Source organism: Ambystoma mexicanum, chromosome 11 (assembly GCF_040938575.1).
Source record: "Ambystoma mexicanum isolate Mex_15411 chromosome 11, UKY_AmexF1_1, whole genome shotgun sequence".
In the NCBI taxonomy this organism is placed as follows: domain Eukaryota; kingdom Metazoa; phylum Chordata; class Amphibia; order Caudata; family Ambystomatidae; genus Ambystoma; species Ambystoma mexicanum.
In genome coordinates this window covers 394611764-394629502 of record NC_090934.1, presented here as the reverse complement: position 1 = coordinate 394629502, position 17739 = coordinate 394611764, and the positions used below count along the sequence as shown (strand labels likewise).

Below are 17739 nucleotides of genomic sequence, written 5' to 3'. Positions count from 1 at the left end.
CCGAGATGGTTTGTAGCACTCCTAGCCTGTGGTGTCTTATTGTGTTGCCTTCAACTGCTGTGGGACCTTTGTCCCTTGGTTTGTCATTTTTGATTTTACTGCTATGCGTTCCACTGTTTGTGCCTAATCCTATCACTGTGCACTTCTGCAACCATAAGGTATCTTCATCTTGTTTTTAATTTTGTTTTTCCTCTCAATCGGTCTAGTTCCTGAAACTAAAGAAGTGGTGAGCCACAAGTACAAGACTCCAATGGTGAGTATAACACTTTTTGTGCTTTGAACTTTCCCATGTGAAGTTTTTGGGTGTTTCTTCCAGGCATTATCCAAGCTCCCTTGAAACCCAGTCACCACGGTCAACTCAAAGGCAGTGGCAAACCATGTTCTATATAGCTTCCTTGGTTCTTCTTTAGATTTTTGGTGGTGGTGGTGGCAGAGCACCAGCCCACAACAGAATCTTGACAGGGAAGGGCTAAGGTCCCAATGATCCTTTCAATGATCTGATCTGAGGAGGTAAGGTGTATCCTCACATCTTAACTAAGGAGACTGGTCAATATGAAGTGTAGTCTCACAATCTCAGTTGAGCAGTAAGGAGGTCGGGGGAGGGTGGAAGTGGGGGAGTCCGGTATGCCAAGCCCTTTTGGTTAAATGTCAGATTTCACAGAAGACCTGAACCACATATGCAAACATCTTACAGTTTTGAGAAATGTTGGCTTTGCCATCATTTTTCATGTTTCTATTCTAGGTCGATCTCTCGTCATCTGAGTACTTATGGTTGGTTTGTTTGTACTTGGTGCTGACCTCTATTTTGTCAGCGGATCCCTCCCACATGTTGCAAGAATCAGCGGCAATCTGAACAAATTTGGGATGTGGACTTCTTGTCTAGCTTATAGTCCTGGGATACAGTCTATTTTGGTACCCTATAGATGACAAGGCATGCCCAGACTAACCTAGCAGTGGAGAGGTGTCTGTCCAGTTCCCCTGCCCTGCAATTCTGAGAAGTGTGTTTGTATTGTTAACTTATATATATCACTGTTTACCACTGGTATTGCTATTTGCTTTGTTCAATTTGGTAATTATGGTTCCGATGCTTGTGAATCTACTTAGAATCACATGCTGTGCATATAGTCTGACATTTAGTGGTACTTTCAAACATCAAAAAGGGATGTCGTCATCGGTGTGATTGTAACACTATCCCTAACGTAACATGCAGTGTACCCAAAATCCTTCATGCGTCGAGGTCCCACCAGGATAGTTTTTTTCTGCCTATCTAGTCGGTCGCTCAATGCAGAGCTTCTTATAGAGTTTATATTGCTTAGTCTTTGCTTAATGGTACACTCTGTGGCTGTCTCGGTGCCTAATTGACATCCTCTCGACGACTGATCCTGCCTTGCCGACGCTACATCTCTGGAAACTCGGCGACTGATTTCCACTCGGCCATGGCCCTCCGGCCCAGACTCACAGTAGGGAGAGTGGGGTCCTATTTTACTGACTTCTCTTGAGTATGCCTCTTCTTTGCCCCTCCTCTTCCTTTTTCGTTCAGTCTGGCTGCTGTTTCTCTCTGTTATGGAGCGAAAACCCTTTAGATTTTGCCCGTCTTGCAACAGCAAATTCCCTTGGAAGTATACTCATAAAGGGTGCAATTGGTGCCTTCCTCATGAACATGACATGCAACATTGCAAGGCCTTTAAACATTTTCATCCCAAAACCCTAAAAGACACGTGCACCAAGCGGTGGGCGGCCTACACCATGCAGGCCTAGAGTCACTCCCGCGCCGCCGCCTCAGACGAGGAGTCTGCTGGCAGCTGCAGCTCCAATTCGGAAGCCGTAGACTTAACGGTGGAGTCTACAGATTCCTGCGTATCCACCGCCGGCCCTGATGAGCATGCCACTGGCAGTGCAATAAGGAGACTACACCCCCGGCAACAAGGACACACACCATACCACTACACATAAACACACAACCCCTAAGCTTCACTCGATGGATTAGTCACTGAAGCCATCAACGCCTGCAAGCCCATCGAAAAGTTTGATGGGCCCTACTGAACCTCACGGTTCAGGTCCTGCTGCGCACACGCCATTGCGGCCTGCACAATGCCTTAAGACTTAGGGCCTCATCAAGAGTTGGGTTGTAGCCCTTAAATGTGGCAATAATGGTATTACCACCGCATTTAAGGGCTGGCCCTATCACAAGTTGGGCACTAAATGGCCTGTTTTATCTCCAGCTTGTTTCTGGAGGTAAAAATCCCATTTAGCGCCCTGTTTTCGGTGGTATTTCCACCAGATGTATTAGCCCGCAGTATTAGCACCGAAAATGCCCCATTGGATCCAATGGGGAATGGAGATTTACCGTTAATGCCCAACCTGTAATCCGGCAGTAATACCGCCAGACCGGTCGGTGCTAAGGCTATTACAGTCGGGCGGTATTACAGCCGGGATACAGCCCAACTCGTGATGAGGCCTTTAGTCTATAACAGGCACTTCCCCTAAATCTTCGGCCCTCGGTGCAGTGGTGTCGAAAGATGCAACGAAATGGGCCCACCCTCCAAAACGTTTCCAAAGCTCTGGGAGAAGCTTTCTAAGTCTCATTCTCATAGCTCCGACCCTATACCGATGCCCAATGGGGTCTTGTGCAGGAAGGCCTTGAACGTCCCAGAAGCTACTCGCACACAACTCTTAACAGTAGTGGCTGAAGGGCGTGTTAGGCAGAATCCTGTGCAGTGCCCTTAGGGACCACTATTGACTACAGGTGGCAATACAAGTTTTACCATTGGTACAAGCCTGTACTACTATGTTAAAGTGGTAGCAGTAGCGGAGCAGCCAGGCTTATCTCAAGAGTATATGAGCAGTAGCAGAGATTACACAAAGGGACACAATTGCTGTGGCTCAAGCAAACACTGACTCAAGATTTCAGGTAAAAAATATTTTAAACCATTTGTTATTAACACAACACTTCTATTGAATTTAAAACCACACGTTAAATACACTACAACTGACCAATTTACTTTGTACGGTATAAATCAAAGTAAGTACCCTGTGTTTGAGAAAACCGGTGTTACGAAACAATACACGTTACCGTGAATACGATTGCGATCACTTTTTGACAGTTCGGTCTACTAAATAAACGCGTATCCGTGGCAATAAATGTTACCGAGGCAAAAACACACTTGGCACCTGAGATAGCCAGAGGGAGTTGGGGGCAAAAATCATAGGCAATATGTTAGGTAGGCAAACAGAATCGAAGAACACTCATAGGCAGAAATACAAGAGGCCGGAGCCAGTGTCAAGTGAAGCGGGTTCCTTTGTCGAGGATCACACGTCGGAAAGTTTGCGATTCATAGTTGCCAAAAGAACTTTAGATATTGTCAAATGTTCGGAAGCAAAAGTTAAAAGGAGGGAAAAATAAGGGCAAGCCTTATAAGCGAGAAATAGGGATTTCACCCAAAATTCCTCAAGCAGGACACAGTACCTTTTCAAAGAAGAAGCTGGTGCCATGGAAGTTGTTCCTGGTAGTTTCCTGTAGACCCACGATTCCTGGCTTTGGCATGAAGGACGATGAAGGGGGTCTACACCACACAGGGATGAGGCCGGCAGCAGCAACAATGAATAAAAGGTGCACTCCTTAAAAACAGGAGAGGCTCTTCAGGTGGCTATCCGGACCACTACAGCAGTGTGTAGCGGTTTTGACCACGAAGGCGACCTCTGGCTGAAGAAGATGAGCTGGTTATCCCCACCAGGCTCAAGGGAAGAAGACTCCGGACTGGATCTCCTCTTAGTCGTTGAAGGGTAGATGGCTCAGGACTGCAGCAGGGCTTCACCAGTACGGGATAGTTGCAGCAGTCGACTTCTCCGCTTCTTTTCGGTTCCTTGTAGTTCCAGTGGCGACTCTCTGACTTCCAGCCCAAGAGACCTGCCTTTTATGCGAAAATCCCCCATTCACACAGCCTGGCTGTCAATCACACAGCAGGGGTGTTGTCCAGCCCGACAACCACCTCAGCCAATCATGAACAAGTGCGACTTGGGTCTCCTAGGATACCCTGTGTAGGGGGTGACTACACCCCTCCCTCACATTCAGCCCACCTAGACACAAAGGCGCCTTGAGGAGGGCTTCTTGGCAGAAGCCCGCCAAAAGACAGTGAACAAAGAAGGCAAACCTGGTTTGCCGCGCAAAGTAAAACACAAAAAGGATTTTAACAAAAAGAAATGGGGAATAAACCACACCGGAGCCAAAAGAAAAAGTATTTGGTCAAGCGGGTTTAAGTTCGAGGCTAACACAATAACCTACAATATTACCACGGTTATATAAGATAACCGCAGTAGAAAATTAGGGTAGATACCACTGCCACCAGCCATGTCTAAATGTTAAAAGAGCGAAACAATGCTCTACGAGGTACAGATAAAAAGGGCTAAGAGTTAACCCTTCCAGTACTCTATGTAAGATGGGGTGTACTGGATCTGTGGTTAATTTGACTAAGTAAAGCCTCAGAAATGGAGTTGGTGGGAAGTCTGAACGACAACCCTGTGCCACTACACAGAAGGTGCTGGTTGTCACACAAAAGATGGGGGCTACTGAAGTGGTGTACTCCAGAGTCCACAATCACAAAGACAGGTAAAAACACATAACAAAACACAAGTAAGAGTGGTGAAAAGCTCACACTCTTACCAAGTGGAAAGAAATAACTCCAGAGATCCAGCAAAGCTGCTGAGGGACTCACTAGGTAAGGGAAATTAGCCATGAAATGAGAATTCTCCCTAACAGGGCCTCTGGCGACGCAGAACATCCTCAATAACACTCTGGATTCGGCTGAGACGGCAGGCTGTGTTCTCACACAACAGACCCTGTTAAAACGCTCAAACGCGGGGTTTGAGCCAGAAACACAGGCTTTGCTCATAAACAAGCCTGTAGAAGACTCTGCCCTCTTTGGTAAGGCAGTCGATGAGGCTAAAAAAGAGCACGAGACGCTAAAGTCGTTGAACAAGATCTCAGTCAAGCCCTTTATCTGAGGCGCCTTTAACACCCACCGGTCCTTTCACGGGTAATCATTTTCCCGCTCCTCCCAAGATAACTACGGAACATGAGGGACTCCTTGGTATTCTGGACAGGGCATCTCCAGCAATTTCCAGGCATCAGCAGCTGGGATTTCAGCGAGTAAAGGGTAGGGGGCACTCTGCAGCCAGAGGCTCCCTTGCCCCACCCAACAAATGACTGAGCAGTGCAGGTCCCCTCCCATGTCTCGCCAGTAGGGGGGGCGATTGACATCTTTTACCCACGCATGGGAGGGCATCACCTCGGATCAGTGGGCACTCAAAACTGTCAGCTGCGGTTAATGCATCGAATTTCTGCAACCACCCCGGTATCTACCCAAGAGCATATGGCTGTCACCAGAAAATTTACAGATCCTGCTAGAAGAGGTGCAGATCCTACTACAGAAGGGAGCGATCAAGGTCGTCCCACATTCTTAGGTAAACAACAGTATTTATTAAATATACTTCCTTGTACCCAAAAAGAATCTAACCATGCACCCCGTTTTAGATCTGCATCCTGCAAACAAGTATGTCAGACCTCAGAAGTTTAGGGTGACATGAAGTAATACCTACATGAGGTAATCGCACTGCTACAACAGGGGGATTACATGGCCACATTGGATATGAAAGATGTAGACTTTTATATTTCACTGTTGTCAGCTCACAGAAAGTACCTCAGGTCCAAGATAGAGAGCACTCGCTATCAGTTAAAGGTACTTCCCTTCGGCATTGCCTCATCTCCAAGGGTATTTACAAAGGTACTAACGGTGGCAGGAGCTCACCTGTGCAGGCAGTCCATTCCAGTGTATGATATGATGAGACATTTATAACGCACCTGTACATAAGTGTTTTTTAGGCACGACAAGACAAGGTAGGGAGACTTAGGGAACGAAACTGTTAGGCAGAAACCTGTGCAGTTCCCTTAGGGACCACTGCAAAAAGTTTAAGACTACAGGTGTTAGCAGTAAACCCAATTGGTAGCAGTCTGCACCACGCAGATTTACCTGGTAGCTGTGGCTGAGCAGTCAGACCTCTCTCAAGAAGAGTTAGGCAGTATATAGAGTATACACAATAGGGCTAAAAATACAGTAGCACAAGCAAACACTGGCCAGAGCTTTGGTATAAAAGTATATAATTATTTATTTAAAAACACACTTATAAAAATACACTGTCACTAATATGTCAAGCAAGTTCAAACACAGTCACTAGAAGTATATACACCTCCCTAATTAATTATTGGACAAGTCTATGTTAAGACACCACTTATTTGGCAAAACATAGAAGTATATACACCTCCCTAATTAATTATTGGACAAGTCTATGTTAAGACACCACTTATTTAGCAAAACAGAGGTGAGCGCGTAACCATAGATGGCACTCCAATAATTTGTTAAAAAAGAGGGAGAGAAAAGGCAGAATAGGAAAATCACACAGTACCAACATTTTTAAAGAACCACTGCAAGTCAAGAAAGGCAGGGTCTACAGTAGAGCAAAAAGTTCATAGGCCAGGCCCACTCTTGGAGAGAGCAAGGGGGAATGTGTCCAAGATCACAAAGTGGAAATGCACTCAAAGTCTTTGCAGGAAAGTCCAAAAGAGGTTGGATCAAGTTAGAAAGGTAATGTTAACGGGTCCGAGGTCACCCCAGGATAGAGAGTCGAGGATTTACGGGACACCTTGGACAGTCTGTTGCAAGGGAGACCTGGCGGGACACAGTACCTGAAATGGTGAGAAAGCTCCAGCGGGGGCAGTTGTTCCTGGCAGCGGGTGCAAGTCGGGGCTTCGTCCAGGGGAAGAGAAGATCTCGACGTGGAGGAAAGCTGGAGGTCGTTGCACTGCCGGGGAAGAAACCAGCCGCGGAGTTTCCCGGTTAAAAGGTACTACCCTTTTATTCGTTGTAGTGGTGAAGCGTGGCTATCCGGCTGCCGGGGTGCTTGGCACAGGCGATTCGACCACGAGACGATCCAGGAAGGCGAAAAAGGCGAACTGGTTGGTCCCACCAGCTCAAAGGGATGAAGAATCTCCTGGAAGAAGATCTTCTCTGTCGTCGGGAAAGTGGTGAGTTTCGTACAGCAGGGCTCCTATCGTCGTCGTAGATGGCTCAGCTTCTCCCCTCTTCGGATTCTTTAGGTCCTGTGGCGACTTCTGAAGTTCCAGTCCCCAAAGCCCTGCTTTTATGCAGTAAAACCCTCATTCATCAGCCTAGCTGTCAATCAAACATGCTAAGTGGTGAGCTGGGTGGCTCACCACTGGGCCAATCACACAAGAGTGTGACTTGAGTTGCCAAGGCAACTCAGTCCAGGGTGCCCATTCACCCCTCTCACACAACTTGTAGACCCAGACAGAGTGGCGCCACTTTTGGAGGCTTCTGTGCAGAAGCCCGCCAAAAGTGGAACAAAGGGCTCGACTTGGGTTGGAGTTACAGAGGTGAAAACAAACGCCATTTTAAAACAGAGTCCTGGCAAAAAGACCCAACCGGGGAATAAAAATTAAATAAATAACCCAGCGGTATCTTTAACATTGCACCAAAAAAGTGGTGCGTTTAAAATGAATGGGAAAATCCCATAGGAAGTATTGCGGAGGAATATTTCGCGTGGTAACCACTGCCACCAGCCAGAAACCCGACAAGGGGGGACTGGACAGTGCCCCCTTGGAAAACAGACCCAGGGGCAATCGAATTATCCCTACCAGTACTTCCACAATATGATGATTTGTACTGGTTCTGTTCACAATTTAAGACTAGTAAAGTCAATGGTGACTTTACATGCCCTGGGAGACAGTAGTCAGTCCCAGGGTATGGAGTCTGTGTTTGGGGGTCACGATGACACCCCTGTGTTACTGCACTGAGGGTGCTGTGTAACACATATACCAAAAACACATGAAGCCCTATGGAGCAAAAGACCCCATAGCCCATAAAACACATTACCTAGTCAAAGGACATCCTCAAATCATGCCTAAGAGTGGGAGAAAAAGAGTCTCACTCTTAGCAGGAGAAAAAATTCAACCCCAAAAATCCAGCAAAGCTGCTGGGGGACTCACTAGGTTTGGGAAATTAGCCTAACAGAGAATTCTCCCTAACAGAAACAACGCTCTTACTACTAGGCCTTGTGTCATTCAGATTGTGCAAGTGCTGCGGGGAGAGGGACCGGAGAAGTGCTAGGCAGAGGGAAGTGGGGGAAGTACGGTCAGGGCAGCGATTGCTCTGAGTAAGTGCAGCCGGGGGAGCCAGCTTGGGTAGTGCAAGGGGTGGGGGCTGTAAGGAAACAGATACAGCCCCTAAGTGCGCAGAGGCCCGGAGGCAGTGCCGGTACATGAAGGTCGTGGAGGATCCTGGTGCCACTTGGATTCGGAAGGTAGTCAGGCGACCATTCAGCGCAGCAGACAGAAGGGTCAGCAAGGGAGAGAAAGCAGAAGCGAAAAGGAAGTGATTGAGCTGTTTCCTGACCTAAGGTGGTCCTGCTCGAGTTTGAGATGGCAGGGAGGCCATTCCAGAGGGAGGCCCCTGCAGAGGTGAGAGATATACCACCCACTCTGACTGGAGAAGCGTCTGACCATCAGAGAGTTGGAAGTAGCTGAGTGAAGGGCTCAAGAAGGAAGATGTTTAGGTAGAGAGAGTTGGATGTAGTGCTGGCTCTGGCCCCAAACAGCCTTGTAGACAATGCAGAGGGTCTTGAACTTGATCCTTGCAGTCACCGGGAGCCAGTGGAGAGATTTCAGGGCTGGAGAGAGACAAACCCTGGGCTTGAGGCCAAGGACAAGTCTTGCAGTCCTGTTCTGGATTATTTGCACACAGCAGATAGTAGAGGTAGGCAGTTGAGGAAGAGGCTGTTGCAGTAGTCTAGTCTAGCCTAGAGAAAACCAGGGCTCTTGAGCGGTTGAGCTTCTGTGGGAAAGTGAGAAAAGGAAGAATACCTCTGAGAAGGTGCAGCTGGTAGTGGGACTTCGAGTGCTCCGTGATATGAGGAGACAGTGGAGCCGAAGATGACCCCAAGGTTTTTTGCCTCATAGGAAAGCGCAGGGAGAGGGCCCAAGGAGGGCGGTCAGAGTGAGAGGGAAACCAGGAGCAGGTGTCCCAATGAGGAGGATCTCAGTTTTTCTGGCAGAGATCGGTGCAGGCGCACCATTCCTGAATCGCAGATAGATAGGAATGAGCGGGAGAGGAGAGGCGGTAGCAGGGATCTTGAAGGAGATCGGAGGGCTTTATTTTATTTTTTTATTTGTATACTGCACAACAGCCCATAGGCATCGGAGCACTGTTACATAAGTTAGAATAGATTAGTTACGATGGTACATTCAAAATAACCAGGTCACAGCACAATGATACAGTACATAGTGAGCATGGGTTTAGACAAACAGCCATATTTTGACGGCTTTGCAGCAAGCAGGGTGAGACGATTTAACTCTCAAGGTGAGCGGGAGGGAGTTCCATTGCCTGATGGCAATGAAGGGGAAGCTGGCACCACTAGCTCTGGCACGTTTGACTCTGAGGGCGACGAGTCAGTGGGAGTAGTGTGTTCTGGTGGGCCTGGAGGAGCCTGTTCTGATTACTTTCTGGGAGAGGGAGGGTGGGGCTGTGTGTGTGATGCCCTTGTGGGTGATGGCGAGAGTCTTAAATAGGATCCGTTCTTTGACGGGGAGCCAGGGTGCTTGCCTTCTTGCTGCTGAGATGTGTTCTTTTTTGGGAATGCCAAGGGCGGCTCAGGCAGCGTTATTCTGGATTATTTGAAGTTTCAGTAGGTTGTTTGCTGAGGTGCTGGCGAAAAGGACGTTACAATAGTCCAGTCTAGAGCCCATTATCGCTTTGGCGATGGATAGGCAGTTCTCGATGGTCGGGAATGGTTTTGCTGCGATGAGTAGCTTAGTGGAGTTGGCTGCAAAGGAAGCGATAGCGCTGACTTGCCGTGACATAGAAAGGGTGGCGTCTAGGTGGACTCCTAGGGTCTTCACCGAGGATGAGACAGGGATTTGTATGTTGTTGATTTGTAAATGAGGAGTATTGGCTTTTGAGTTTTTTTAGAGTTGCTTGGGGTCCTACCAGCAGGAGTTCCATTTTGTCTCCATTGAAGCAGAGCCAGTTGGATGCCATCCAGGCCTGAATGGTAGAATAGGCTGTGTTGAGGGCTTTGGCGTCTGCTTCATAGTTTCTTGTGAGGGGGAGAAAGACTTCGTATCGTCGGCATAATTGGTGTAGGCTACGCCGATGGAGTCCAGGATATCAAAGAGTGGTCTAGTAAAGATGTTACAAAGAGATACAGGATCCCTGCAGAACTCTGCACTGTATTGTTTGTTTGTTTTATGGTGGCTGGGGTGGCGCATACCTGGTCTGAGAACACTCTCATGGCTCTGCCTTCGAGGAATGAGGTGATCCAAGCTTTCGCATTGGGTGAGAAATGAGCTGAGGAGGAGAGATGATGACACAGGGTTTTATAGTCTACTTGGTCGAATGCAGCTGATAAGTCTAGGAGGAGTAGTAGAGCTGGATTACCTGCATCCTTAATTTCGTCCAATTTGTTTTTTAAATCAAGCATAGCTGATTCCGTGCCATGGCCTGGGCAGAAGCCGGATTGAAGTAGACCAAGGATGCAATTAGTTTCAAGGAATTGTTGGACCTGGTGGTATCCTGCTTTGTCTAGAATTTTCAGCAGGAAGGGGACTGTTATGGGCCTGTAGATGTTTGGGGATGTGGGGGTCAAGTGAGTTTTTTTTAGGCGGGGGTGTACCCAGGCTTCCTTGAGGCACGGGAAGGTGAGCCCAGAGGCGAAGGAGGCATTTATGAAGGCGGTGAGGCAAGGCGCCCGGGTGGCTGCACAGTCCTCGATTATATAGGCGGAACAGATTTCACCTTTGCAGTTAGATGGTTTGATCTTTTTCATAAGGGTGAGAACTTCAAGTTCAATGACATCCTTCAATGCAAAAGGTGGGATGTCCTGTGTGGATGGGTTTTGGGTGGCTGTGGTTAGGTGTTGGGGAATGGTCAGGACCTTCTGATTAGTCTGGATTCTGCTCTGCAGTAGCTCTAATTTGCTGAGCACTGTCGTTTGTAGGTCACAGCACCAGGTTTCGACCTTAATGAAGGCCTGTGGCGTTGGTGCAGGAGATTCTAGTTCTCTGAAAATGGCAAAGATCTCTTTTGACCCAGATTTGGCATTGTCAATTTTTGTATTAAAGGAGGAGGCTTTGGCCAATAGGATTGCTTTTTTATATTGGGTGGATAACTTGTTAAATTCTAGCTTTGAGGACCCTAGATGGTTTGTTTGCAGTTGTAGTAGCTCTGGGGTAAACCATGAGTTTACGTGTCTTATGGGTTTAGCTTTCTGCTCGGCTAATGGGGCAATGGCATCAACTGCCTGTTTTAAAGTGGCATTATAGATGTCAGCCAGTACCTTGGGGTCGTTGGAGAAGGGCGGTATCAGGGCTGGGATTTGTAGATGAGGCAGTACATTTTCTTTGGTTTGATTGCGGGAGCTCCTTGCTAGTGCCTGAAGTAGGGGAGTGGTGGAGGCTTTCTGGTTAATCGGTGGGGAAATGGAGAAAAGAATGACATGGTGGTCTGACCAAGGGCAGAGGGCATTGGAAGTGATGGATGGTGGGTAGTTGTGGTCCGCTATCAGTCCAGGATGCAGCCTTTGATGAGTAGGGTTATGGATGGATTGTTTAAAGCACAGGGTATCTAAAACGTTAGCAAGAGATTTGGCTTGCGAGTACTGGGGGTCATTGAACCCTAGGTTCAGGTCTCCTAGTAGGATGGCCTTGGAGGCGATCTTTAAATTGTCTGATAGGAGGTGGGTGAGGCTTTTGTGGAAGTCCGCTATAGGGTCTGGGGGCTGATAGACAATGTGGAGAGTGAGAGTGCAGAGTGCAGTTGTGGGAACTGGTGAGTTTTAGGACTAGGACGTCACTGTTGCCTTCGAAAGAGGTGTTAATCTTTCTGATCGGCAGGGATTCTTTTGCTACGAGGGATACTCCACCCCCTTTGGCATGAGGGCGGTCTTGCCTGCAAATGGTGTATCCTGGGAGGAGAGCTAGAGAGAGATGGTGGGGCCAAAGGCTTCCTGGAGCCATGTTTCCGAGATTGCTAGTAGATTCAAATTGTGGGTAGTGAGCAGGTCGTGTATGTCTAGTTCGTGAGCAGGGAGTGATTGTGCATTAATTAGGGTGCAATTTAGCATGGTCTGAGCATGATTGGATTCATGAGAGTGCTAAGAGGTGTGGCCCCTTTTCTCAACTGGTGTGGTTGTGGCGACCTGTTTGGGAGGGCTTGGGGCGGTAGAGCTTCTCTTGAGTGCTGAGTGAGTGTGGTGGGTTTTAATAGGAGTATGCTAGGTGACCTTTGTGGCTAAAGCAACACTAGGGTGTTGAGTATTTACAGGAAGAGCAGTGGGAAGGGTTAGAGCAGTACCTGGCACAGCTAGGTTTGGTGTGGGGAAGTTTTTGGTGGGGACGTGGTTGGCAGTGCATGGTTTTGGCACTGCAACAATAGCCGGTAAAGCAGCTTTGGGAATAGCGGGCGGGGCAAAGGTCGTCGGTGTTGAGATTTGGCATGGTAACTTTCCTAGGTATAGCAGCATTTGTGACAACAGAGTTACAGTAATTGGCAATGTTCACATTACGCAATAATACATTCGCTGGTAAAATAACATTTGAGCATAAAGCAGTGTCAGATAAAGTGTTCGGCTGCAGTTGCACCTCATTCTGTGGTGGAGACCCTGGGTTAGGGTTAGGTGAGGCGCAGGTGTGGCCAGTTAAATCTTTGAGGTGTGGCGAAGTATCTGGTGGGTCCGGATGAGTCCCTTTGTTGGGTGGAGCGCAGTGCGCCAGAATGGAGGAGTTGATGAAGGAGAAATGGTGGTTGCCGAGATTCCTGTGGATGGAGGTTTTGTATTTTTTGTTTACCTTAGGAAGTGACACACTACTCGTCCTGGAAGTGTGGGCAGAGGTACCAGAGACCGAACGGAGGCCCGGGTTCACGATCAGGCATTTTAGGGGGGCTATGACAGAGCTTGGAGGCTGGGAGCAAGTAGGTGGGTCTATAGAGGGGTGGTTACTGCGTATTGTTTTCATGGTGACATGCGGCTGGGTTCAGTGCAGGGCTTTTGGAGCCGTGGAGATGGTTGAGGTGGGATGCTATTGGCAAGCAAGTGTCCTCTGCATAACACTGAAAGTTAGAGGAGGCGGTAGAGATGAGGTGTGCCAAAGGGGCCATGTAAGTGTTGAAAAGCCAGGCTGAGTGGTTGGCGCCTTGGGGAACACCACATGTGGAGAGAGAGGCGGTGAAGAGAAAGGACCCCAATTGGACCTGAGAGGGACGGTCCAGGAGGAAGGAGGTCAACCAGGCGAGGGCTTGATCCGTGATATCCAGCTTCTCAAGGAGACGATTGATCAGGATGGCATAGTTGACCGTGTCAAAAACAGAGGAAAGATCAAGGAGGATGAGGACGGAAGGATGGCTAGAGTCAAGATTAGTGAGCAGGTCATCGCAGGTTTTCAGGAGAGCAGTTTCCATTCCTCTGACTGCCCTGAAGCCAGACTGATGGTCCTGGAGAAAACCAACAGATTTGGTGTGGAGAATGAGCTGGGAGATGGCCAACTTTTCCAAGAGTTTGCCCAAGAAACGAGTGATGGAGATCGGGCTGTAGTTTGTTGCACAGGAAGGATCGGCAAAGGTTTCCTCAGGAGGGGATGCACAAGGGAGTGCCTAGGGGGGAGGGGAAAGTTCCAGTGGCAAAAGAGTGATTGCAGAAATCAGCTAGGGCTGGAGCAAGGGTGTCAATGTGGTCCTTGATGGTTTCTGGAGGAGCGGGGAGCACCTGCTTGGATGACACTTTCATGGATTGTCTAGACACGTCATCAGGAGTGATCAGAGAAAAAGAGGAGAAGGGAGGCGGAAAGGGAGAGGCAGCCAGAAGGGGGCCAGGGGAGATAGAGGGAGAGGAAAGAGAAGAGGAGAGGGAGAACAGGATATCCTGAGTTTTAGTGGAGAAGTGGGAGGCCAGAGCCATGCAGGAGCAGTCGAGACTGCAACAGGATTGGCCAGCTTCTTGTAGATTTAGGAGGGGATGAACAAGGGAGTGCTTACAGGGGGAGGGTAAAGTTCCAGTGGCAAGAATGATTGCAGAATCCTGTACCGTTACCTCGACGACTGGCTCATAACAGGAGACTCGTACCACACATGTCTGCAGAACACCCAGAAGACTGTAGATCTCGTATTCAACCTGGGGTTTTCAATCAACGAGAAAAAGTCCAGTTTGTTCCCCAGCCAAGTCCAACAATTTCTAGGAGTAATAATTCGAACAGAAGACTGGCTAGTCTTCCCCTCCAATGAGAGGGTTCAAAACATGTTGTTCCAAATCTCTCACTATGTAGCCAGTCGTCCAGTAACCGTACGAAAAGCCATGCGGAAGCTAGGGATGATGGCATCCTGCATCTTCCTGATTCCACACGCCTGTCTGCGCATGTGCCCTATGCAGGAGTGGCTCTCGAGCCAATGGTGTCAGGCAAGCAGTGAGTGGGATGATCTAGTGGTTGTCTCGACAGCCCTCATTCAGTCTCTGCAGTGGTGGTCAAAGAAAAACCTTCTGAAGGGGAAATCCTTCACCACCCCCGCAGTAGAAGCCACTCTCACCACGGACGCATCCCTGTCCGGATGGGGAGCACACCTCCTAGAACAGACTGCGTACAGCATGTGGTCTCCATCAGTAGCATCCAAATATATCTATCTGCTAGAGCTATTGGCGGTGTTCAAAGCACTGAAAGCCTTCCAAACACACCTACACATGAAGACAGTTCTCGTCCTCACAGACCGCACCAGGGCCATGTACTATCTGAACAAACAGGGGGGTACTCGCTCTCCAGAGCTTTCCAAACTGTCACAGAACATTTCGAATTGGGCACTCAAACACAACATGTTCCTACTATCACAACATGTTCCAGGGGAACACAATCTTCTGGCAGACATGCTCATGCACCTACCCGTAGACCACAAATGGCAGTTACAAGAACATATTCTACTCAACGTCTTTGCAGAATGGGGTCATCCAGACATCGATTTGTTTACGATTCTGTAGAATGCCCAATGCCCAGACTATGCCTCCAGGTACCCTAAGAAACGGTCCAAAGGGAACGGTCTATGTAAATTATGGTACGGGAGATTTGCCTATGCAGTCCCCACCCCCGATTCCCCTTCTAAACAGGACAGTGCACAAGATGCACCAGGAACAAGTCACATTGATCCTGGTGGCACCAATGTGGGCTTGATAGCCATGGTTCTCTCTTCTCTTGAGAATGTCTGTCTCCCCTTCGAGGAAACTGCCCTGCCCATACAACATGCTGTTATAAAACCAAGGGAAGACACTGCACCCACGAAGTCATAGTTTGGACACCTCCAACTACCTCAAAGATTTATGGACATACTTAAAGAGGCAGGCAAACCCATCACCAGCATTGTTCCTCCAATAAGTGGAAATGTTTTGTTATTTGGTGCAACACTAAAAACATCAACCCTATTGATGGTTCACCTGAAGATATAGTCCTTTATCTAGTACACCTCTTATAGGCAGGATTTGTTTTCAACTCTCTAAAGGTCCAATTTGCTGCCCTCTGCGTACACCACATCTCAAAGCGAGGTTTCATGGTGGAAAATACTTGTAATCAAGACATTCATGGAAGGGGTAAAGAGACTTCACACTCCTATTTTTAACCCAACTGACGGATGGTACTTGAATGTTGTTCTCACAAGATTGATGTGACCTCCTTTTGAGCCAATGCATAAGGCCAGTTTTAAGGCCCTCACCTATAAGACTGCCTTCTTAGTTGCCGTTACCTCTATAAGGAGAGTTGGGGAACTGCTGGCTCTCTCATTTTAAGGCCCTTTTGTAACCAATCATAAAGACAAGATGGTCCTGCGCACACATCCACGCTTTGCAGCTAAGTTCATTTCTAAGTTCCGTGTAAATCAATCCATTGAAATTCCAACTTTCTTTCAGAAGCCCACCAATTCCGCTTAAAGTATCCTCCATAGTCTAGATGTTAGGAGAGCAGTGGTAAAGCCGAAACCACTAAGAAAGACAACCCCTGTGCGCCCTTAGGCCCTTTGGGCATGTGGCGTATTACAAAAGCTTAAATAAATAAATAAGCCAATTCTTTTTCTCTGTTGCCGCCGGTAGAGAAGGGGACCCTGTCTCTAAATCAGCTATTTCTGAATGGATTGTTAAATGCATCACACTAGGTTACTCTCTTGCCAAGAGAGACTTGCCCTTTACGCCTAGAATTCTCTCTACTCGGGGCACAGGAGCTACTATAGCCTTTATTGCAAATGTTCCTCTTGATGCTATTTGCAAAGCAGCTAACTGGAGTTCTGTTCACACTTTCACCCAATATTACTGCTTAGACACAGACTGCAAGTCTGATTCTCAGTTGGGACAGGTGGCGCGTCAAGGTCCCTCAGATTGTTTTTTTTCTGCCATCTTGGTTGGTCGCTTATTGCGGAGTTCCTTTCTGGCTAACGCCTTTTGATTAGACTAAGTTTATTCATAGACTTTCTCTCTATCCTTTACCATCCTCCCTTTTACCGCGGCATCAACTACTGCCTTGGCAGACCTCAACGGATGGCTCCATCGTCGACGACCGAAGTCTGCACTCTTCACAGGCCTCTTCGGGCCTCGGCCCTTCACAGTTGGGAGAGTGGGGAGAGGTTTATATTGTTGTCGCGATTGCCTCTTCTGACCATCTACCTCCCAGTTTGACGCTGCGCTGCCCCCTTCCATTAGCAATGGAAAATACCCCTTTTAAATAGTGTCCTTCCTGCAATAGGAAATTCCCTTGAAAAGATATGCACAGGTTATGCAACCACTGTCTTCCCAAGAACCACCCTGAGAAAATCTGCAAGTCGGGCAAACTTTTCTGCCCTAAAACACTAAAGGGCCGCCAAACTAAAAGCTGGGCCACCCAAGCCATGCAGGCCGAAGCCTCTGTTGACGTATCGGGAGAATCCAGCTAGGGCAGCATCAACAAACTTGGTGACGCTGAAGACGAGAGGGGTTCGTCAGAATCCCATGTGTGGGCCCTGACCCCAATAATCAGGCCAGCGGCCCTGTAACGGAGACTACATTCGGCGGCTCAGGCACTCACACTTCCCATCACACTAAGCACACAACACACGGCCGACTGTCCACAGCCATGCGGTGTCCACAGAGAGGTCCTCTAAATCCTCTCCAGCAATGGGGTCTGGCATGGATTCACATGCTCATGAATATTCTCTGTCGTCACTCTGGGAATCCTCGCTAAAGAAAAAATCAGTATCAGTTTTGTTTCTGATCTGTCTTTCTTAGTAGTAACCAATCACTGGTCTCTGGGTCATACGGCCCGCAGCCAATGACTGCCCTCTCCTTAAGCCCCGCCCCTGGCAGCCATCCTCAGATTTTTACCGCACGTTCAAGTATTGGGAGTCCTCGTGCTATAGCTCTCGAGCTTTTACTACGTTTTGCAAGGAGTTTTATCTCATTTTTTTGGTCAATCGAGCCTCAAGCTCCTCCGTTTCTACTTGCGGATTACAGAATGTTTTCAAGGAGGACGAGCATTTGAGATGCCTTCACGAAGACAAGACGCACGTGGAAAAGGACTGTGCGTTTTGCAAGAACCTGTCGGAACGGACTGAGGGATCGGCGGTCCCGCCTCGCCAGCTGGCTGGAGAAGGGCCCAGCAGGTGAGAAGAAGTCGTCGTC

General features: G+C 48.3%; 1 protein-coding gene across 42 annotated transcripts in view; it reads left to right on the top strand.

Annotated features, from left to right (window-relative positions):
• The window catches only part of MADD (MAP kinase activating death domain), a 2081072-nt gene that overhangs the window by 1981979 nt on the left and 81354 nt on the right, over window positions 1-17739 (top strand). For all 42 annotated transcript variants that reach the window (XM_069623145.1, XM_069623139.1, XM_069623144.1 and 39 more), the window contains one exon: window positions 207-253. In XM_069623145.1, coding sequence (XP_069479246.1) covers window positions 207-253 — 47 coding nt within the window. The remainder of the gene's footprint in view (window positions 1-206; window positions 254-17739) is intronic.